The sequence below is a fragment of the Bufo gargarizans genome, chromosome 2, assembly GCF_014858855.1.
Source record: "Bufo gargarizans isolate SCDJY-AF-19 chromosome 2, ASM1485885v1, whole genome shotgun sequence".
Classification (NCBI taxonomy): Eukaryota; Metazoa; Chordata; class Amphibia; order Anura; family Bufonidae; genus Bufo; species Bufo gargarizans.
The window spans coordinates 134,310,586-134,334,743 of NC_058081.1; the positions used below are offsets into that span (position 1 = coordinate 134,310,586).

General features: G+C 48.3%; 1 protein-coding gene across 4 annotated transcripts in view; it reads right to left on the reverse strand.

Annotated features, from left to right (window-relative positions):
• Positions 1 to 9,427: 9,427 nt before the first annotated feature.
• The window catches only part of TICRR (TOPBP1 interacting checkpoint and replication regulator), a 66,554-nt gene continuing 51,823 nt past the window's right edge, over positions 9,428 to 24,158 (reverse strand). For 2 of the 4 annotated variants that reach the window (XM_044279474.1, XM_044279473.1), the window contains exons 20-22: positions 22,012 to 24,133; positions 21,797 to 21,916; positions 9,428 to 10,037 (exon numbers count right to left, since the gene is read on the reverse strand). In XM_044279474.1, the coding sequence (XP_044135409.1) occupies positions 9,898 to 10,037; positions 21,797 to 21,916; positions 22,012 to 24,133 (2,382 nt within the window). In that variant the 3' untranslated portion in view covers positions 9,428 to 9,897. Of the gene's footprint in view, positions 10,038 to 12,179; positions 12,288 to 21,796; positions 21,917 to 22,011; positions 24,134 to 24,158 lie in introns of all 4 variants that reach the window. The other 2 variants (XR_006387803.1, XM_044279475.1) reach the window with 2 other exon arrangements.

A 24,158-nucleotide genomic window follows, 5' to 3' on the forward strand; every position in this document is an offset into this window, starting at 1 on the left:
AGGTAGGGCAACAACGAGATGCCCCTGGTGCGAAGAAGCGCCATGAGAGGCGCCAAAACCTTGGTGAAAACGCGAGGGGCGGTCGCCAACCCGAAAGGCAGGGCGACAAACTGGTAATGACGACCCCAGATGGCAAAACGCAGAAATCGATGGTGAGACTTCGCAATCGGGACGTGTAAGTAGGCGTCTTGAATGTCCACAGACGTGAGAAATTCCCCTGGAAGCAGAGAAGCAATAACGGAGCGAAGGGACTCCATGCGAAACCTCCGCACCCGTAGAAACTTGTTCAGGAGCTTCAGATCCAGTATCGGGCGCACCGACCCCTCCTTTTTCGGAACGACGAACAGGTTTGAGTAAAAACCTGTTCCCTGTTCCTCCGGGGGAACGGGAAAAATGACACCCCGGTCCAGAAGAGAGGAGACCGCCAAAAGGAGGTCCGAGGCCCTGGCTGGATCCCCCGGAACGCGAGACGGGAAAAAACGTTCCGGCGGGCTGGACGCGAACTCCAAACTGTAACCGGACGTCACAATCTCCAGAGCCCAGGCGTCCTGAACGTGAGCCCTCCAGACCTGTTGAAAGGAGAGCAAACGGCCCCCCACCACGAGGGGTGGGGGCACCCCTTCATGCGGAGGGCTGTTTGGGAGCAGGGGGACGGGTTGACTGCCCGTGGTCGCCGAGAGGGCTGGGGTTTGAAGAAAGGCTTCTTGCGGGATTCCTGGGATCCCCCAGCCGACGAGGACGAAGATGCCCTGGCCGTGGAGAAGCGACGAAAGGACTGGACCCGGAACCCTGAAGCCCGAGATCGAAAGGGCCGTTTGGATCTGGATTGAGGCAGATGCGTACTCTTGCCCCCCGTTGCGGCAGAAATGAATTCGTCCAACTGGGCTCCAAAGAGCCTAGATCCTTCAAAGGGAAGGTTAGCGAGGGAACGCTTGGAAGAAGCATCAGCATCCAACACCTTCAACCAAACCTCTCTACGCTGAATGACCGAGAGGGCCGAAATACGGGCAAATAGGGAACCGATATCCATTGAAGCTTCACAGAGATATTTAGAAGCCTGAGACATTTGGAGAATAAATTCCAAAGTGTCTGCAGGGGCGCCCTGTTCCATCAGATCCTGGTGGTGGCGCCGCAACCACGCCGTAAGGGCTCTGGCAACCCAAGCCGACGCAAAAGCCGGTCGCAGGGAAGCGCCCGCCAGAGAGAAGATGGACTTGGAAAGTGAATCCAGGCGTCTGTCCACCGCATCCTGCAGGGAGGAACCGTCTAGGACAGGAAGGGCCGTGTTCTTGGCCAACCTGGCCACCGGAGGATCTACCTTAGGGGAAGAAGTCCACTTTTCCACCGAGTCAGAGGGGAAAGGGTAAAGCGTATCCATGCGCTTGGTGGCCGAAAATTTCTGATTGGGTCGGTCCCAAGCCTTTGATATGACCGCTGTGAATTCCTCATGAACGGGAAACACCACGGATTCGGGCCTTTTGGGCGGAAAGAGGGAGAACTCCCGACTAGTGGAGGGAGTGGAATCTCCTTGGATATTAAAAGTGTCACGGACAGCCTCCACCAATTCAGATACCATGGTGGAAAGCTTAGGCAGGGGTTCCCGCTCCGTGGCCTCGTCCGATCCGGACAATTCCCCTTCGGATTTGCGCTCCCCACGAGAGGGAGAGTCAACCGGGCATGCCTCAAGGCGTGGGGGAGAAGCGGAGTCATCCGACGAGGAATGCTGCCGCTCACGCTGCCTCTTAGACGTCAGACGCCCCCTGTGAGAATCACTGAGAGGAGATGGAGCTGTGGATGCTACTGGAGTAGTAGCTGCCATACGCTCCATGAAGGACATGGCTGCCTTGGCAACTAGGGCCAGATCCGCTGCCGCACTAGACATGGCGGAAGCCCAGGTGGGTACCGCCGATTCCGCAGGGGCAGAGGGAGGACTGGGCTGAGCAAGAGAAGGAGGCTGATCCTGTCCAGGAGCAGGGCACGAGTCACAGGTGCCAGAGGCAGAAAAAGGCAGAAGGCACACCTTGCATGACCCCAAAAGAGCCTGAGAGGAGGCCTTGGCAGATTTAAGTGCCCCAGGCTTTGGCATGATTGAACCCCACAGTAAAAGATCTCCTACCAGTTGCTGCAAAGATCAGGAGCAGAGCAAGCTGTTATCCTACCACCCAGGCAACGCTAGCAGAAGTCTCCGGTGTAGAGAGATGAGGAGCTGCACGGCCGTGAGCAAACAAAGTCTCCGGTGAAGGGGGAGTCAGAGCGGCATGCCGAGGCTCCGCCCCCCCGAACGCGTCATCATGGCGCGGAAAAAGCGCGGGAAAATAAGTGCGCGCGCGATTTGAACAAACACCCCGTCTCCCCTCACGCGGCGCAGCAGGGGTTAATGAGGCCATGGAGGAGCGGCCTGCCGGCGGGCGCTGTGAGAGCGCATCAGCCAAGGCCCGAAGAGAGAAGCGCTGAAGCCCACAGTTATGATGGAAGTTTAAGGGGGGGAAGAGATGCCAAAGGAAAGTGCCCCCATCAGGATCCTTCTTCAAGCTCACACAGGTAGCCACAGACAAACAGACACAGAGGGAGAGGGAGGGACTGGGCAATACTTATCTGTTCAGCATGCTCCCTCGATGTCCAGACCAGCAGGGATGCACCTCTTCAGACTTCTGACTCCAATCCAGGAGAACAGTGCTCTGGAGGAGGGTAGGCAGCAGGCGTCCCAGCAGCTGGTGGGATGCCAGAGCTGACATGTTGAGCCTGGATCCACTTTTCTTCTGTGGGGGGATGGGAGGTAGCCAGGACACGTCGAAAGACGGTGGCAGACACTCCACGGGGGCCAGGAAAGCGCAATGCTGACCTGCGTCCCCCTCTGAAGAATAAGCGTCACCTCCTTGGACGGACACTAAGCAAAGACTGAAGTCCTCCTGGAGGTGTCTGGGGGTATAGCCCGAGGAGGAGGAGTTTCGTTTTGCATAGTGTTCCTCCTAGTAATACCTCTAAGCTATACCCATGGTCTGTGTCCCCCAATGGAATGTACGAGAAATATTTAATTCACGTGTCATCTGTTTTTGATCCAATCCTGTTATTTTGGGGGCTTTAGCAATACTGATAACTTTCCAAATGTTGACCGAGTGAAGGTGGATACTCCACAGACAGCATCTGTTTTTTGGGGGTTATTGTTCTGATGGATCAGAGAAAGGGCAAAATAATCAGTGACGTCAACACAAACTTACTGCTGACACCCGCTCCACTCTGTCAGGGGGGCTCTACTTGTATAAGCGTATAATAGAACAGGTTCTATAGACATTTATGTGGACTCAGCTGACGACGGTGTAAAAGGAGTGCGCTTCTTCTTGACGCCAACATTGAGCTGTAAGGCTGAGTTCCCACTTAAGTTATTTGATCAGTTTGGGCCCCGTAACTGCCCAAATAAGTGAAGTGTGCAGTGATTCTAAGAGCAACGCCTGTCATATGCATGTCTTACTGACTCACAGTATTATTTCACTACCACAGCAGACTCCCTATGCGTGTTACTGAAAGGCAGTGTTTTACACCACTATAAAAGCAGCCAGGAAAGAGCAGTTTTTTTTTTTAACGCGATTCGCCACAAATAAATTCGGATCAAACCAAGTTTTTTCTGAAAATTCAGCGAACTGGCCGAATCGAATTCTTGAGAAATTTGCTCATCTCTAGTCACATTCCTTGTGTCAAGCCACACATGACCCAGAGACAACATCAGAAGTGTCTTACCTGTGCTAAGGAGAAAAAGGACTGGACTGTTGCATAGTGGTCTAAAGTTCTGTTTTCAATTTAGAGATCAAGATCCCAGAGTGTGGAGGAAGAGTGTAGAGGCACACGATCCTAGTTGCTTAAAAAGTAACTAAACCTTTATCCAAACTTTTAATATGTTCTCTCTAATGCCCTAATAAAACTCTCTCTAATATACTTTATTAATACATTTTCTACTTTTACTACTCTTTTTCCTGCCTAAACTGCACTATTCACTGGTGCGCTCAAAACTCTGTTCTCTCAGCTTAGCATACAGAAGCCTGCTCCGCTCAGCTAATCCTGGCATAGCACATGGGTACAGGGTATCCATGTGCTATGCCAGGAGTTAGTAATCCTCCAGGGAGCACAGGCAGGAGCAGCAATATGCGCTCCTGCCCATACTCACAGAGCTGCTGCTGCCCATTCATAAAATGTAATGTAATGACAGCTCAGCGGTGTACAGAGAACGCACCAGTGAATGGTGTGCTATAGGTATGAATGAGTAAAAATGGAAAATTCATTAATAAAGCATATTAGAGATAGTTTTATTAGCGAGAACATATTAAAAGTTTAGTTACTCTTTAAGGTCTGGTGAAGTTTGAGGAGCTATGTCATCTGCTGTTGTTGGTCCATTGTGTTCTATCCAAAGTGCAGCCATCTACCAGGAATTTTAGAGCAATTCATCTTTCCCTCTGCTAACAAGCTTTATGGAGATGCTGGAAAAAATGAAATCAGCAGGACCACACTGACAGTAAGTACCAATACCTGGATTAATGGAAAGAAAAAAGGTCTAGCTTGGTTAAAATTATTACCATTATTTCTCAGTGCAATTAAGAGTCAGTTACAGTCCAGTCTGAGTTTCAGATCAGAGACAATAGCGATCCTTACTCATAATACCTGGATTAATAACCACAGTATCACAGTACTTGATTGGCCTGAAAACTTATCATAGGTACATTAGGCCATTCCGCTATCAAGGAAATTATTGTTTTCATCACCTGAGAGGAATACTGCTGGGGAATATAAACACCAATGATCACGCATTCAATGGAATAAAAGGGAGCCGTGTAAATAAATGTATCTGCCCTCCTTATCAATACTCTGGGAGAAACATGAGAATGCAATAGACCTATGCACCAAAATGCTCACCCCTCGAGCAGAGGCAGAATAGGTGGCGTGAAAGCAGTGTCCAGCCCATCTTTGTGTAAGAATGCCAGTTTGATCCGGCAGTAAGTGGGTCTCTTGGAGACAACAGATCAAGGGCTGGTACTTCCCCACACCATCCAGCACTGCCCGTCTCTTATTAGCTTCCTTAATCCCCCTAACATTCCAGCTAAAGAATGTCACCCTGCTAGCCATATGGACAAACTGGTCTTATGTGGGTGAAGTGCAACTGAGTCTGAAATATCCTAGCAACAAGCTTCTGCTGCTCTTCCTGTCCCAAAAGTACACTAGTTCGTTGCATATTTCTGTATAGCCTGGCTACAGAGCAAACATCATTCCCTAACATTAAAACAAAAACGAAAGAGAAAGGAAAAAAGAAAAAAAAAAAAAAAAACTGTACCCAAGTAATCTAGAACAAGGTCACTGGTGTGTCTGACAGGTCCCCGTGCTTTCTCCCGTGAGGGCTTAATATATTAACCTAATCAGAACCACCAGCTCCTCGGCACAGTTAAAGCGTCCAGTGATGAGGCATGGCTCAAACTAGCCATCAATACTATGCACTGCCCACCAAAGTATACAATACACTTGCTTCCCACTCCCCGCACCATCTCCTCAATAATCTGCCCAGTACTTAACGAACCCAGCACATAAGCAATGTTAACAGAGAGACTAGCATGTTACTAATTAGAACAGTACATTTTGGATAATATAACGGTTAACCCTGTGTACATGACTACCTCATCTCACAGACATACGCTCAGTATACTCAGACAAGCAGAATAAACCATAGTAACCGCCAATCAGTCAGCATCCTCAAACGATTCTCATGGCTGTCCAACCATCGTAGAGCCTCCTTAGGATCTTCAAAGAAGTTGGTTCTTCCCAAGGCGACTATCTGTAGCCGTGCTGGATACATTATCGAATAGGGGATATTCAGGCTACGCAGTCGTTTCTTTATATCTAGGAACCTCGCCCTCCGTTTTTGGACCTCCATAGAGTAATCTGGAAACAGCAACACTCTTTGGCCACTGATGGTTAGATCAGGCGGTTCGCGGGTTTTTCTCAGGAGTATGTCTCTGTCTATATAATGGAGAATTTTCATAAGAACCGGTCTGGGAGGAGCGCCTGGTGGCAACGGCCTGGTAGGGACCCTATGGGCCCTTTCAACTCCAAAGAGAGGCGTTAAAGCCTCCTTCCCAAAGGTGTCTCTCGCCCACGTTTCAAAATATTCAGTTGGGGTGGTCCCCTCAACCTTCTCTGGTACTCCCACTATGCAAACATTATGTCCGCGTGAGCGATTTTCAAGATCGTCCTGTTTAGCCATTAAAAGAGACAGTTTTTGGGTATGATCAGCAGAGTCTCTCTTGAGAAAAGGTATAATATCTTCAATTTCTCCCACCTGGCCTTCCAGGGCAGTCGCGCGGTCTGCCAAGCGCTTTAAGTCATGACACACTATGGACACTTCTTCCTTTATGGAACCCACTTGCATCCTCAGGGCCGTTAGTGATCTTCCACATTTAGTGATGGCTTTAAGCACATCTTTAAGAGTAGGGTCCTCTATGTCCGATTCTATAATGTCCGCACTATCGGTATCTGTGCTAGGCCGCAGTGAGTCATACCTGTTAGAGCCATGAGGAGACCCAGCATTCTCCCTGTCTTCCTCTCCCTCACGATCAGCATGGGAAGATGGCCTGCCTCTCTTCCCACTAGGATCAGTGGGGCACGAGGGTTCTGTCGTGTGCGCAAATCTCCCCAGCTCTCGCTGCATCTCTTTTGAGCGGTCACTGTGCCGTGTCGGGTCGGGTCCAGCGCCATCTTGCAGCTCCTTGCTCGACCCTTTAGTGTCTCTTTTCGGGGCCATCACGACTCTCAGGCCAGCAAAAATGGTCCAAATCTTGGACAAGCAGGTGTCAGCAACACCGAGGCTTCTGCTTAGCCGGGTAAATATCGGATTTAGGGGTTCTGCTTAGGATAAACTGCCGAGATTGTGCAGGAGCTCTGCACAGCACGTCTGCTCACATCCTCAGTTGGCCACACCCCCTCACCGCGAGGGAACTTTAGACTGCATTCAGTACATGAAAAGTGAGTAACAATAGGCAGGCGGGGATCATTAGTGGGATCAGACATGGCTGACTAGGGCTGAATGACTGACTCAGACGCGACAGCAGTGAGAAGCGTGGGAATGAAAAGAAACCGCCCACTGCAGTGACGGGAAGCCAAGCCCCACCCCATGAGGGAGGAACCGCCTGCGGCCTGTGCGGCCGAGAAGCCGGGGCCTAAATCTTAGCTGCGGCCGAGAAGCCGGGGCCTAAATCTTAGCTGCGGCCGAGAAGCCGGGGCCTAAATCTTAGCTGCGGCCGACTACGAATGTTCGGTCAGCCGCTACTTAAAAAGGGACTGGAGCTGAACATGCTTCGGCATAGGGACTCGGCGCTTCGGGCGGCCCATCGTAGAAACACCCAGCCATGGCCACCATTGAGACAGAATAAAGAAAGAACGTGGGGGGGAGATATACTCATCCTGCTGCTGTCTTCACCCTCAGTCCGGCAGAACCAGCAGGGTCACCGCTTCAGCCACTGGCAGGAAGCTGGAACTGAACTGAGGGCTTGGAGATATGGGTGACCCTTAGGCTGGGGTGAAGCAGAGGAGCGAGGCTGCCCTGGTCCACATTGACTTCTTGGGGGAGGATGGTCAGTGAAGGAAACCAGGGCCGGTGCAAGGATTTTTGCCAACACAAGCGAAGCTACATTTTGGCGCCCCCACACCCCCGCAGCTCACCTGGCCCTGGTCCCGTCTGCATGAGCTGGCTTCTCCTCTGTGTGGTCCTGGTATCTTTGCTCTGCTTCAGACAATCGCTGGTTTGAGGACCGTATTTTTCGCCCTATAAGACGCACCTAGGTTTTAGAGGAGGATAAGAAAAAAAAAAAAAAAATTCCATTACACCTCAGGTCAGACCAGCAATCAGACCCCCAATGTTAATCACACCTCAGATCAGGCCCCCATGTCACATTTCTCCCCCTTCGAGGCCTCCATCTCACATTTTCCCCCCTCCATGTCAAATCACCAATGTCACATAAGCCCCCACATTTCTCCCCCCTTCATCATGTCCATTTCACCCCTCCCCCCCCCCATGCCACATACATTTCTCCCTGCGGGCCGCACAGACAGGCTACTCAGACATTTGTCCAAATGTTGTCTTGTCCCACCTCCATTAATGTCACATTGCAGTCACCTGCCTCACCCCAATTAATGTTCTTCTGTTTCTGTGCAGTCTGCGCTCAATGAGATCACCTTGACCTACCTGTCTGTGCCACCTACGGCAGTCCAGACGGTTTGGTCTGGACCTGGCTGCGTGAGTCTGTCACTATCTGATGTTTCAGACTCACACACACAGTTACTCACCACCAACAGCTCCGCCTCCAGACCTCCGCTCCCCAGTTTACACCAGTTGATGCTGCCTGCCATGGCAGCGCCACTCGGCAGTCACATCCCCCTGACTGTCTGTTGCCAATGCCATGCTGCTGCTGAACCTGCGTGCTGCTCTGTGAGGAGGTGAGGGCCGGGGCCACATGGCACACCTGCAGGCTGGGGCAGGCGGGTGGCCGGGCAAGTCTGCAAGTTATGCATTTAAAAAATAATAGGTAATAGTGGATAGGTAATAAATAGTTATTGAGGGAAAACCCTTTAAATGACCATTATGATTATTTTTATGAGATCAATTGAATGAACCATATAGTGTTCAAAGCTGAACAATGTGCCTAATTTATCAAAATTGTATAACAGTAAGGCCCCAGAGCATGTCTGAGCAGTAATATAAATAAATATAAAAGGAGCACACAGATTGGTTGCTATGGGTGACAGTCTTCCTATGGCACACATTTGATAAATGAGGCCCAAGCAGTTTTAAACTACCATTTTAAAATAGCTTGTGCAAGGTGCATCTTTTATCCAACTTGTGCAATTCTGTTGGGGTGCCATTTTTGATTTCATCCTACTTTCTCCTCCTGTGCTATACCATCATTAGCATCACACATCATGAACAGGTTGAGCCAGTGTTATCTTTGCAGGAGGGCAGGGCGATTATCCTATCTAGTATTGAGCGAAGCGAGCTTCGGATGAGTCATCAGAAGGAGCTTCGTTAAAAACTTCAGAATACTGTACGGAGATCTGTCTCTGTACAGTATTAGAATGTATGCGTTCTGATGAGCCGAATTAAGTCACGCTTGACTTTGTTGAATAACTTTGGTAGTTGACTTTTCAAGTGAAAAACTACTTTAAAACAGAACCCTGCTTTTGTTCCGACTAGTACCTCATTCATCAGAGCCCATACATTTTAATATGGTACGGAGACTATTCTCCGTACAGTATTATTCTGAAGTTTTGAACAAAGCGACTTTGGATGAAGCATCCGAAGCTTGCTTCGTTCAAGACTAAACCTAACCTCAGATTTTCCTGAATTTAAGGCTGACAAGACAAGGAACAAGACCGTGTTCTTGAAATGATAGTTTATTGTTACAAAAGTACCTTATTTAAAAATTTTACATTTCCAATATGGTATATATAGATTTTAACACTGCTTTATATACAAACTACACATCTGTCCAAAAACACACAAATTCTGACAAACACATTGATACATTAAGATAAATCTTGTTCAAATATTTACACACGTTTACATCCTCTCAGAGGTAAAAAAAAAATATATAAAAAAAATATGAAGCTATAGAGAACATACACAAACCTCTGCATAAAGGAGGGTGTTATTCCCCATGCATTACAGGATGCATTCTCTTCCTGTGTAATTTATGATCACGTCACTTGCAGCTACACTTCCACTGTTACAGAATCATAAACCCGGCCAGACATTAGATTCTTCTCCTGGAATCCAATCATCTGAGTGATTAGGAGTTATTGCATGTCCATGGCTTTCCTAACCTTTTGGACTGCCAGAGTTTCAGAAAAAAATATAATCAATGCACGTCAAGTAATGAGATTTTTCCTTGTATATGTTCGGCTTATGGTACGTTTTGAAGATAGTTGCCTGAAAGGAGAGTCCTCCATGTTAGCAGCCTGATGAGCTGGTCTTTTTGTTTCTGGAGTGCTACTTTGAGACTCGCAATCTGGAAAAACAACACAAAAGTTAACTGCAGAAGATTTTTTTTTCCCCCCCTCCTCAGGATCGGTCATCAATACCAGATTGGCAGTGTTCAACAACCAACACCCCTGCCAATCAACTGTTTGAAGAGGCATTCGTGTGAGTGCTGCAGCCTCTTCATTGTTTTACGGCATGCTGTCTAGTGTAACTACACGTCCTGTTCTACCAATTTAAATGCCGAACGGAGAAAAAGCTAGACGTATAACTGCGGTTTCTTTTATTTTATAATGTGAAAGGAACAGTAATATAAATATACTTTATTGAGGAATTCTGTAAAATTATATTAAAACAGCATATAAAGTACTCTAACAAAGCACCACTAAGGTTATTCAGTCTTCAGTGTTCTACCGAACGCTGAACACAGATGACCATAAGCCAAAGAGACAGGTTTCTCAGCCTGCCTTTGCTCTCCCTGCTTTACAAATCCAATTCATTGTGCTAAAAACCTAATGTTATGTTATTCCATACTGTATTATATCTGCAGCCAACAGCGCTCCCCTCTATCTTCCCAGCACATCTGTTAGCACTGGGAACAGAAAGCTGCCATGGTTCAGTCCCGACAGTAAGTGTACTATATTTCTGTTCCACTGATCGCTGGCAGCTCTATTCCTCTCACTACCTTCCAGCACTGATCAGAAAAGTGTTGGGAAAGTAGAAGGGCAGCAGATGAAATGCTGTACGGAGCATATAACCCTAGTGTTTCAGTAAAATAATTAGGCGTGCAAGGCAAGGGGCTGTGATAGGCAAGCTGAAAATGCTGGACAGAATTTCCTTAGCAACACTTTTCTAATAAAAAGTTAAAGAATTCCCAACTAAAAAAAAAAAAAAAAAAAAAAACACTGTCCTGATGACAAATGAGGTGACAAGTGATTGGACAGAGTCACTGCACTTTAAGGAGAGGTAATGTGAATGTCTGGAGCACATTGGGGGCCATGTAGGCTTGACAGATCGCATCAAATGAGAGCAAAAACTCCACCATTAGAAGTGGAAAAGTCCGATACCCAGAGTACAGTACTAGTGAAAATGGAACTACTCCACCTATAGTGGGGGATATTGCGAAGACTTTCTCTTACCGATAGCAACTCAAAACAATCTATATGCCCATTAATCCGCCTAGTTGAGAGTCAGTGCAGCCTAGGTCCTTGCCCATAAAATGGCATATCACAGTTTGTACGAGACTGGCTGTGGAAAAGAGGAGCCATAAAGAGGGGAGAAATCTCAGACAACACTTCAGACGGCACAGAGGGGCAGTGGGAAATGAGTAAAGAGGCTGGGAACAAAGCCCAAAGAGGACTTAGAGGAATTATTTTAAGGTTGGCATGATAGAAGAGGATGGGTGAGGTACTCCACAAGGTCCACCTCCCGCTCATGGTTAGTTTACAGCACAAGGACTACAGTGTGTGGCCATCTCGTCACAAGAGTCTGACCAGGATGCTGGAGGGAGTCGGTTCTCCCGGGTGGCCAGGAAACGGCAAGATGAGGAAAGGTTGAATTGCTAGGAAAAGATCCAGAAGCTGATGTATCTGGCTGCCCTGAAGTAACTTAAATGCGAGTCAGGCCCGAGCAGCTTTCTGAAGCAGTAAAGATGAGATTTCTGCCACAGGAATATCAAGAGTCAGTAAGGCTACTTTCACACTCGCGTTTGGTGCGGATCAGTCATGGATCTGCACAGACGAATCCATTCAGATAATAGAAACGTCTGCATCTGTTCAGAACGGATCAGTTTGTATTATCTTTAACATAGCCAAGACAGATCAGTCTTGAACACCATTAAAAGTCAATGGAGGACGGATCAGTTTTCTATTGTGCCAGATTGTGTCATAGAAAACAGATCCGTCCCATTGACTTACATTGTGTCAGAACGGATCCGTTTGGCTCAGTTTCGTCAGACGGACACCAAAACGCTTCAAGAAGCGTTTTGATGTCCGCCTACAAAGTGGAATGGAGATGGAACGGAGGCAAACTGATGCATTCTGAGCAGAACCTTTTGCATTCAGAGGGCGCTGGGCAGAAGAGTACTTTGTTTCCAAGGTCTTCTGTCCCAGCTGGGTCACTTACTTTATGCTGCCCCTTGGGGAGGGCAGATATGCTGAAAAGGAAGGCTTACATGTGAGGTGATGGGATCACTGGCAGGTAACGGAAGATTTAGGATCTGCCATTCAGTCTACTCTTGTGGTGGTAGGGCACGAAAGGCAGGCTTGGTTGGTCTCCATCCCTGAGTGTGGAGTAACAGGAGGTTCCAATCAAAAAGATGAAGTAAAAAAAATAGGCTAAAAATATCAATGAACAGACTACTGCCTACTACGCTAAAGCTGATTAGCTCAGTTTCTGCAGGTGTTTAGCTGGTGTTATCAGCCAACACTTGTTTTCACTTATTGTGACCACTACATCCCATCCTGCAAAAAAAAAAAAAAAAAAGCCCACATATGACTACAACAATGTAAAAAATAACTCACGGCTCTTGTAACAATTTTTTTGGTCTTGCCGAGAGCCATAACTTTATTTTTCAATGAAGACATATAAAGGCTTGTTTTATTTAGTGACACTATTATGGTGTACATATAACTTATTGATTAGAATGTTCTCTATGCTGCACAAACAGCACATACATTTTTAAACTTGATGTAAACAGCAAAATGCATTTCCCTTTCATAAGGAGTTAATAAAAAATTAACTAATATATACTTTAATGGAAAAATAAAAGCAATGCGTCTAAGAATGTGACAATGCAATAACAAAAAATATATATTACTGTGGCCTCAATGCCAAAATGGGCTTTGTAATGAAAGGGGATGTTTCTTCAGAAAATGACTTAAAAGGGCATCTATCAGCAGATCTGTACCTATGAAACTGGCAGACCTGTTGTATATGCACTTGGCAGCTGAAGGCATCAGTGTCGGTCCCTGCATTGTTGAGAAAAATTATGTTTTAATATGCAAATAAGCCTTTAGGAGTAAATAAGCCTTTAGGAGCCTGGTTGTCATGCGAGAACGGACTCCTGCTCTCCGCTGCCAGGGAGGCCCATGAAGAACTTTTTCTAGGCTTTTGTAAGTGGTGGCCTAGAAGGCATGTTCGTGACTACCGTAACAAGGTGTGTAGACAGTCATTAAGGGGTTAATATTACATTCTAACCAGTTCAACTTTCATTAAAATATAAGGCTAGGTCTCCAAAAGAGATACAGGAGTATTCCAGTTTAAGAAAATTAAGTATAGCAAAAAATATAGAGCAGGTCCTCTTCTTGTCCACACTGTCTATATTACGCCGGCCATGTGCGGTCCGCAAAATGCGGCACACACACTGTGGGTATCCATGTTTTGTGGATCAGCAATTTACGGGCTGCAAAACACTTACGGTCGTGTGAATGCACCCTAACGCTGGGTCTCTGTGGCAGCAAAGCGTGATCTCCTATAAAAATGTGGTAGAAAAGAAACTTCACTGTTTCCCTGTAGGAAAAAAAAGTTGCAAGAAAACTTACAAAACATACTACAAAGCTGCATTCTCCATAGAGAAACCATAGAAAGGCATCTGATCAGTCTGGAAGCGGAAGTGGCGCGCCCCTGGTCCGGTAACAGCGCTCCCCGGCTGAGATCGGGGAACGTGTTACTTTGCTGAAATACACGAAGCCTGCCTATTTCAGGAATATACCAATACAGGCTACTAGGTAGCATCACTGTATTGTGATAATCCAAATTAAGTCTTCAATGATGGCTATTTATTGTCACCCAAGGTGACTTAACCGCTTGCCGTCACTAACACTGATAGGCGTCCGGACGGCAGCGCTCTCAGGTCTCAGCGACGCCTATTGCAGTCATCTTGTGAGACCTAAGATTTCCTGTGAACGTGCGCTCACAGGATTGCGCAGTATTCAAGTTTAACTACAGCCTGCCAGCGCTGATCATTGGCTGGCAGGCTGTAGATTTTTAAAAGAACCAATCGAATAGGTATTTCAGACGCTATTTTGTAAATGGCGTCTGATATTCCTGCTCCGCTGGTGGTCCCTTTTGCTTGGATCGACCACCAGAGGACACAGGCAGCTCTGTAAGTAGCACCAAGCACCACACACATTACACCCCCGCCGTCACTTATTAACCCCTGATCACCCCATATAGACTCCCTGATCACCCCCCTGTAAGGATCCTTTATCAACGCCAGTTAGCACCCAGCCCACCGCACTCACTGATTAGTCATCGCTGTCGCTAATCAGCACTAGTACTATATAGTATCTGTAGGTGATCAGGACTGATCGAAATCAGATCTATATCAGTACTTTAGAGTCACCTTAGGCTCTAAAAAAAACGCAGTGCTCGCCCGATCAGGCCTGATCTTGTGCCCACACTTGCATTCAGTCCACCCCACCGCAGTGACTATTTTTTTCTGATCACTGCAAAAACACAGTAAAATCGCTCCAGCGCTATAAAGATCACTTTTGAGCTTTTTGGATCTTTATTAGCGATCGCAGCTTTACTTCGCAAGCACTCACTTTTACTAGGCAGGTGTGCTCTTTTTCCTGGGTAGTCTCAGAGGAATACCCCCTAAATTTAGTTAGCCCAAAATGTCAAAAACGAGATTTTTGTATAACTTACCAGTAAAATCTCTTTCTCGCTCTTTCCTTGGGGGACACAGAAGACCTTGGGTATAGCTCATCTCCATAGGAGGCGTGACACTAAGTGAAAACTGTTAAGCCCCTCCTCCACAGCTATACCCTCAGCCTGGAGAGAGAGACTGCCAGTTGCGTGTCCAAGCAGTGAGAAAAGGCAAAGTCCAACAAGGAACCAACAAGCCAACTACCCAACGGGTAACAAAAACTCGGAAAACGCACAGAGAAAAAACAATTAATGGGTGGGTGCTGTGTCCCCCAAGGAAAGAGCGAGAAAGAGATTTTACTGGTAAGTTATACAAAAATCTCGTTTTCTCGCCCAGTTTCCTTGGGGGACACAGAAGACCTTGGGACGTTCAAAAGCAGTCCAAAAGGGGGAGGGACCACAACACCAAGGCGAAGCACCCGAAAGGCATCAATGAACCGCCGCCTGTAAACCCAGGCGGGGTAAGGTAGCATCTGCCAAAGTCAGAGTATGCACCCTGTAGAACTCAGAAAGGCGTGCAAGGCAGACCTGTGGCACCGTGCCCAAATGCACGGCCGAAGCCCAATGCCTCCGGCCCAGGAGGCACCGACCGCTCTGGTGAAAGGAACGGGGACACCAAAGACAGATCCTGTCCTAGGTGCGGTAACCTCAGCAATAGCCAATCTGATCAAGCGGAGGAAAACCACCCTGGAGTCTGCCAACCCTATGCACAGACCTCCTGGAAACCCAAGAGGCCGAACGACTGCAAGAGTCGGAGATCTCCAAGTAAACAACGGCCAGGCCCAAACAACGTCCAAATAGGTGAGGTGTTGAAGCGAAGGCAACACCACCTTCAGAAGGAAGGAAGGAAGGAAGAAACGAGATGCAGAACAGCCCTGTCCTGGAAAAGACAGAAAACTCATAACAAAAAAAGGGGGCCATGCCGGCACCCGTCAGAGACACGACTGATACGGAACACAACCGTACAGGACAGAAGGATAGAGTGAACTCCTGTAACGGCTCCAAGGGCAAGATTGGAGCGCCGAGAGCTCTGGATATAGTCCCCAGGGCGGTACCGAAGGACAGCACAGAGGAACCAAAGAGCCACTCCGAGGAAGAAGGTCTTGGCAGGCCCAGAGGGTCGGGAACGCTGGAAGAGGAAGAACAGCGCCGACACTTGACACCTCAACCAAAAGACAGAACCATGGGGAAAGAACTTCAGAGTGGGGAATGCACAGCTTTCCACAGAACCCCAGACAAAAAACCCTAAATCTTACGACAGAACCTGGACGAGACACAGCCAGGAGTGGACAGCAGTGAACCCGCTGGAGTCGCCTGGCAAGCAGGCGAAAACCCAATGAGAACAGGCGCAGACCAGTAACACGGGCAGAAGGGTCGACAAAACTAGCCCCGTCGGCCCCGAACAACGTTGACCCGCATCCACCCGAATGGGGAGCAGAAGGACAGATGGAAAGACCCAAAAGGATCCGCCAGACGCCAGGAGAAGGCAGGCTAAAGACCATGCTGATGTAACCACGTTGTACAGCCCCTGTGTGGGATCAAAGGACAATCTGAACCGAAAAGGTAGTCCCCCCAAGTTACCGAGAAGGTAAGTCTACATCAGGACCATCGTCTTAGAACGGGCCACGCAATCCGCACCCAGCGGGAGGACAGAACGCGGTAGACTCGGTAAATAAGCACACAGCTAATACAGCCAGCGCGAACAAGGGAGACAGTACGAGGCCAAAAGGAACACCGGAACCATCCACAGGAACAACCAGGCTCACCCCAGAGGGGAGGACAGTGAAAACACAGCCTCCGAAGTCTGGCGGGAAGCCACATCGGAGTGATCTGTATAGAGCGGGAGCCAAACAAAGCCGGCGAAAAGAGGCAGTCGAGACAGAGGCCGACATAACACCCTCCAACCGAAAGGAGGAGGAGTGGGCAACAGGGAAGCCATAAGACAGCTCAAAAACAGAACCCGCTACACTGTGAGACGCCCGGTCCACCGCCTCGCAGAAGGCGAATACCTTGAAGAACCCAAGGCGGAGGTCCTCCGGACCTGGGTAATCCAGCACCCAAGAGAAGTTGGGTGACCGTCCCGAGAAGAGCAGCCCGAACCCGGCAGCAGATCAGACAGAAGCGTAGAGGCGCCAAGAGGAAGGACTCATACCACACTGCATCCGAAGAGGAGGAAATTGCGGCAGGCAAGGGAACCGCAGTCCTGACAGCGCCAATGAAGAATTCGAGAGGCCCCGCAGACAACAGCACTCTCGACCATGGGACCACTAGCGCAGGGAAGCAATGCTGCAGAAGGACGCAAAGGGCATGCATCTAGGACCCACGAACACTCCCTGGAATGAAAGGCCAACTAAATGAATGAGCACCACCCAGCTCGGTGCAGCAGAGAGAAATAGAGCCTGTCCGGTCAAGAGGACAGAAGGAACTCCCTAGGGACGAGTGCAAGGCTGGCGGCAAGCATCGGCTCCCAAGAAACAAAGGTATGCCGCAGGAAGCAGGTGAGGCATACGAACGAGCAGCCCCGCAAGCAGCGAGAAGGCCAACCCACCTAGAAAAAAGGGGGGCTCGTCCCAGAGCGCCACAGCATGTACGGAATCGCAAAGTGCAACCTGAAAGGGAGTTATGCACAAAACCAGTATAGCATGCGACGGAACGCAATCAGTCCACCCCGAAAGGGGGGAAATTGTACCTGGCCAACTACAAGAGTGCAAAGACCGGTCCCAAAAGGGAGTGATGCCTAAGGCCGAACCTACTTCAGAGAAACAGGACATACCCTATAAACCAGCAGGAATGCAGGAGGTCCATCTAGTGAAAGGGGAACATGCACAGGGTATCCTAGCATTAAATGAGTGTGCAATAATACACCCAACACTGAACTCAGCGAGAGTGTAACTACTCTGCCAATGAATGGGGACATGTACAAGTCCAGCCCAGCCACATAAGGACAGCCGTGAATCCCAGGAGCGTGCCAAATTCTGCCCTTGAAGTGAGAAGTGGTCACGCACAATGGCCAGCACCGTATCCAATGGAAGTGCAAGCGTTCCACCCATGATAGAGGGCCATTCTCATGGCCAGCAATGTATCCGGTGAGTGTAGCACACCGCCCAGAAAAAGAGGGTAAAGCACATGGCCAGCATCTCCTCCAGGGAGAGTGCGAGCACACCGCCATGCATGGGAGTCATACACATGGCCAGCAACGTACTGGCGAGAGACAACCACAGTCACTAAGAACGCGTGCATGTCGCCTGAGGAAGGAAGGCATGCCCCTGGCTGGCAGCGAATCCAGCAAGAGTGCGTACACTGCCTACGGAAGAGGAGTCATGCCCATGGCCGACAGCGGATCCAGCGAGAGTGCAAGCACCCTGCCATGTATGGGGTACATGCACGTGGCCAGCAACGTACCTGCGAGGAAACACCCAAAGACAGAGGGATGTATGTATGCTGTCTGAGGGAAGGAGGCATACCTAAGGCCGGCAGGGAATCCAATGAGAGTGCAGCATACCGCCTAAGAAAAGGCCGGCAGCGCAACCAGTGAGAGTGCAGCACAATAACATAGTACATAAGTACATCATAGCACATCAGCGAGAGTGCAGCATAATAACATAGTACATAAGTACATCATAGCACATCAGCGAGAGTGCAGCATTCCGCCTGGAAGGGGGTCGTGCACACAGCCAGTACCGTATCCGGTGAAAGTGCAGTATCCCGCCTAAAAAAGGGGGGATGCACATGATCGGCAACAGATCCAGTGAGTGCTGCGTTCCGCCCAGGAAGGGGGTCACGCACATGGCCGGCAGCGAATCCAGTGAGTGCAGCGTTCCGCCCACGGAAGGGGGTCACGCACATGGCCGGCAGCAAATCCAGAGAGTGCAGCGTTCCACCTATGGAAGGGGGTCGTGCAGAAGGCCAGCACCGTATCCGGTGAAGGTGCAGCATTCCGCCTAAGAAGGGGGTCATGCACATGGCCAGCCAGGGAGAGTGCAGTAGCCCGCCTAGGAGGGGGGGGGGAATGCACATGGCAGGCACCATAACTGGAGAGACGATGAATGCTGCCTACAGAGGGCCGAATGCACTTGGCCAGCGCCGTATCCTGGAAGAGGCAAGAAAACCGCCTAAAAGGGGAAATGCCCTAGCAGCGACGCAGGCTGGGAGCGCAACACCATGCCGCCTGTGGAAGGAGGTCATGCAGACATGCAGCATTACTGATGAGGCTGCAGCGTCAAGCGCAGCCCAATAGAAATCAGGATCTATTATTTTTATTTCATTTTTTTTTTTTTATTATTATTATTTCAACTCAGCCTCTGAGGCTAAAGGGGAGCCACCATATAGGGGCCCTGAGAAAAAAAGGGGGGCCAACTATACAGACCCAATTTTGGGAGCCGGCCTGCACCCAAAGGGTTAACAGGGATCCGGCCTGGAGGGCGGCGTGCGATCCCCTGGGGGCGGAGGAACCTCCAGGCGGGAAAATTCGCGCCTGGAGAAGTTCCCGCCCCCTCCACCAGAGACCGGAAGATTGCGGCCTAGTAGGCCGCGAAGCCGGGGGCTAAATTGCGGCCCCCGGCCCGTCATACCGCCGGGACCTGCGGCGGAACGGCGCTTCAAACCGGCCGCGGGAGCCCACCCCGCGGGCCGGTCGGGATTGCGGCACAGCAGGCCGAAGCCTGGGACCAAGTAGCGGAGCCCCGCCGACCGCCACCTGCTGGGCATAGCCCAATGCCGGCCGCGGGAGCCCACCCCGCCGGCCAGAAGAGATAGGGGCCCGGAATGGCGGTTCGCCGGCGCGGGAGCCCACCCGGCCGGCCGGAAGAGACAGGACTGGAATGGTGGCTCGCTGGCCGCGGGAGCCCACCCCGCCTGCCGGAAGTAAGGAGGCCTGGAATGGCGGACCGCCGCGGGAGCCGCGGAACCTAAAATCTTTTGCGGCGCCCGGCCGCACCGGAATATTAGTGCTGACCGGACCGGTGCCCGTGATGGATCAGGGGCAGCAAGGCGCGGGCCCTGTGGCCCTGAAGCAGTGGCCGGTAAGAGGGAGGGGGACCCTGAGACCGGGTCTGTGAGGGTGGGAATCCTGCCTAACCCCTACGTCAGGGGCAGCTAGGTGCGAACCTCTGCAGCTCCCCAGGCATTCTTCTTGCAGGAAGAAGGGTGCCATGTCCTATGGGAGCAAAATGTCGCCCTGTGGCAGCCAGGGGCCAGCCTAGGGCTAGCAGGGACAAAAGGGTCCAGAGGCCCTGTCAGTATGGGAGTCAGGCACGCAGGAGACCGGGGTGGGGTGAGGGGTGAGGGGGGGGACGTAGGGCTGGAGAAGCCAATCTCTCACCATAGCCGTCTTCACCCTCGGTCCGTTCCAGCAGGGTCGCCCCTTCAGCTACTGGCACCGTAGTGGCAGGACGCTGGAAGAGGGACTTGGCGTGCGGGCGACCCTTGTGCTGGCGGGATGTAGGGGAGCTGGGCTGCCCTGATCCACCTTGCCTTCTGTGGGGGAGGCAGCAGTGCGGATGACCGGCACTGGCGCAGCTCGACCCCGGGAGAAACAGAGAGGTCTAGTGCGTCTCTGTTGTCCCTGATGATCTGGAACAAAAAGAAAAGAAAAAAGTAAAAATCAAAATTTAAAACAAGGAGAAAACAGCCCTGCAGTAGCAGGGAGTGTCTTGCCTCCTTGGACACTAAGCAAAAACTGGCAGTCTCTCTCTCCAGGCTGAGGGTATAGCTGTGGAGGAGGGGCTTAACAGTTTTCACTTAGTGTCACGCCTCCTATGGAGATGAGCTATACCCAAGGTCTTCTGTGTCCCCCAAGGAAACTGGGCGAGAAAAAGGGGTATTCTGCTGAAGAGGCCTACAGGATTCTGGCCCTGATGGATGAAAGCGATGGGGACGCCTCACCCGCTGAATCCAGTGGTTCAGAATATGAACCTGTGAAATCCTAAAGGTACTCATTGGAATTTTGGCCCCTTTGTGCACCTAGGCTGCAAAAAAGTGTCACACATGTGGTATCGCCGTACTCAGAAGAAGTAGGGCAATGTGTTTTTTACATATACCTATACTGTGTGTGAGAAATACCTGTAAATGACAACTTTTTATACAAAAGGTGTCAATTTACTGAGATATTTCTCTCACCCAGCATGGGTATATGTAAAAATACACCCCAAAAGACATTGCTCTACTTCTTCTGAGTATTGCGGTCTTTTTTGATTAATATTAGAAAAACAAAAAATCTCAGCAGCAGTCAAATACCACCAAAAGAAAGCTCTATTTGTGAGAAGAAAAGGAGGCAAAATTCATTTGGGTGCCAAGTTGCATGACTGAGCAATAAACTGTTAAAGTTGTGAAGTGCAGATTTGTAAAAAAAAAAAAAGGCCTAGTCACTAGGAGGTATAAACCTGTGGTCCTTAAGTGGTTATAAAAAAAAAAAAAAAAAAAAAAGGTTTACCAATATATAGAAAGTTCAAATCGCCCCCTTTCATTAAAATAAAAATACTTAACCAATAAAAAAAAATAAACATCACCACGTATGAAAATGCCAATACTATTAAAATATTATATTAACGGCATACGGCAAATTGTCACTTCAACTACAAAGTTTTGTTTTATAAAAAGTCGCACACACTACAAATTGGTATCACTGAAAAGAAAAGAGTCCCGCAAAAAATGAGCGCTTATACAGCCCCGTACAAACACTACAAAAAAAAAAAGTTATAGGGGTCAGAATATGGTTCTAAATAAAAATTAAAATTCCTCAAAGGTTTAAAAAAAAATTTCAGTATTAAAATGCAAGAAAAATGTAGTATCGTTTGAACTGTACCGACCTGAAGAATGAATTTAACCACAGTGTACAGTGTAATAAAAAAATAAAACAGAATAGCGTTTTTCCCAATTCTACCCCATTTGGAATTTTTTCCCGCTTCCCACTACATGGTATGCAACCGTAAATAGTGCCATTAGAAAGTACAACTTGTCCCACAAAAAAATAAGCCCTCATAAGGCTATGTGAATGGAAAAATAAAAAGTTAGTACTATGGGAAGGCAGTGAGTGAAAACAAATTGCCTGGTCCTTAAGGGGTTAAAAATCATGGATTTGGCAAAATAATAAATTCCACAATGGTGTGTCAACCATTTCTCAGTGGATTATTAGGTCCTCACCTTGTTTCTTTCTTTTAGATGAAGGAGTTTTCCCCTTAAACAGCATTGGTGAATGTGTTAGGGCCAAAAGACCGCTTGCTGACAAAGAATTTTTCAATACTTTATTTGGTGGGGTAAAGGCTGAAAAAAAGTAAATAAAAAAAATTTCAACCAATCTGAATATTTTCATATATTTAAAAAAACATTGACTAAATAGGAATAGTATAAGAGTTTACTTGAAATACCGAAGACTTCATCTTCACAGGAACTTTGCTGTGAGGAGCTCATATCTGATGACAGTGTTTGACTTGAGACAACATATTCTTCTATGTCCTCACAGACACCACTCAACGTGCAGGATCGTTTACAGTTCGGTTCGTCTTTTGTCGGAGACATGAAATCAAAGAATCGCTTTCTAGATTTAAATAATGTGGCCCCAATTTCAGATTGACCTTTCCATTCTAAGACTGGTGACTGCTCAGGAAGCTTGGAAACGCCTTCTACTATGATGTCTCCCAAAGGGGAAAATTGATTTACTTCATGTTCTAGACTGCCTTCCTCTCCTGACAGAGCACTGCCTACATAGTCCTGATCCTTTTCTTGCCTAAGAACACAAGCCGATTTGACTGGAAATGCTTTCTTCTTCCGGGGCCAATTATTAATGACATCACTGCCATTTTTATCTTTGTATTTTGGTGATGGAGTCAATGGACTTACAGCCTCTGTCTGTGATGGAGAAGCAGTATTGGAAGTGCTCCTTTTTGGTGTATATGTCTGGCAGATAAATGTTTGCAGTCCACTTTTTCCAGGTGTATTATGGGACGATCTTATGCAAGGAGAAGCACAAGCAGACTCCAACTTCATAGCATGCTTATTACACCACTTCTCACCAAAAGGGCTTTCATTTCCTTTTTTACACCGAGGTCCGCTCGGAGACTCTGTAGTTTTTGGCAAAATACCCATATCAATAGTGGAATTAGAGTCTGTTCTTTTAAATCGAAGCTTGGGTAAACCAGATGCTTGCATCTCAAGTTCAACTTCATAAACGGGAGGAAGATGGAGTTTCTTCTGGCTTTTTGGAGTCGAGAACTTAGCAGGAATCTGTGGTGTTCCAAGACGCGCAGCTGCTTCTCTCTGCCTTCTGTCGACAGTACATCGTAGTCCATAAGGTGACGTGCACAAAGAATCCCCCCCATCTTTAGGTGTGGTTGGCAAGCGGTCCAATAAACCTGCATCAGAAGATTTCCTCTTGATTAAAACTTTCATCTTAAGATCACAGCTTTCTGTTGGCACAATCTTAGCTTCAGTTATGTCAATACTGTCATCCGTCTGAGAGGTATTAACAAAAGATTGGGTACCCTCCGAGCTCTCCAATGAGGACAAATCTATCCTTTCACACAACACAATAGGCTCAAGTTTGCTATTAGGTGACAGAAGTTTGTATTTAGAAGAGCTTTTTAGAACTGGAGGAGACAAGACCTTAGCAGCTTCACAAGTCTTTTGCAAAATGGATGTAGTTGGCAAACCTAGTTTTACTGGACCTTCATCTGCTTCTTTAAGGGCTTTGCTGCTGATAGCGTGAAAAGTGTATTCACGAGTAGCTGCATCTTCCTGAATACTAGGTTTAACATCTTTAAGGATGGATTTTCTAGGAGTTTTTAGTGTAGGCGGACAAGGTCTCATGGACAGAATGTCTACATTAGATGTCTTCACAGATTGTGATTGAGAACAGTCTGCAGCTTTTCTAGGAGAGAAGAAAGTTGCCTTTTCAGGAGTGGATTCTACTGTAAATGGTAACACCGATGCAACATTCTTTGCTCGTTTCTTTGGTGTTGGGGTTTCAGACACCTTCTGCGGCGTTCCAAGTACACACCTAGTTGGTGTAGCACACTGTACATTTAAATTCTGTAATCTAGGAGACTTCCTGGGTGTGCAAGAAATAGATGTTCTCTTTGCAGGTGTGCTAGTGTTTGCATCCTTCTGAGGCGTTTTCTGTGGACTTTTGAAAACCTGATTTTGAAACCTGTCCACTACCTCCTTTCGAGGTGTAAATGGCTGCCTTATAGATTTTAATGGTGAAATTAAGCAAATCACTGGTGAGCAGCTTGTGCTAGGTGTTGTCTGAGCCAAACGCTCGCTTCTTCTTTCAGCTGATTTAGAGGGAGTCTTTTCCACTAGTTTACATGGTGAGAAAAGCCTTCCCGAGTTTTTAGCCACACTTTTCTCCTCCACTGGAGTTTTGGAAGGCGTCCTTGGTGTGCGTGGTGTACGTGGAGATCTTCGTAGGAATTTATTATTTTCAGTTGATTGCTCCTTTTGTGTTTTTCTTGGAGTTAACTTCTGAGACTTTCCCAATACCTACAAAAAAAAAAAAAAAAAACAC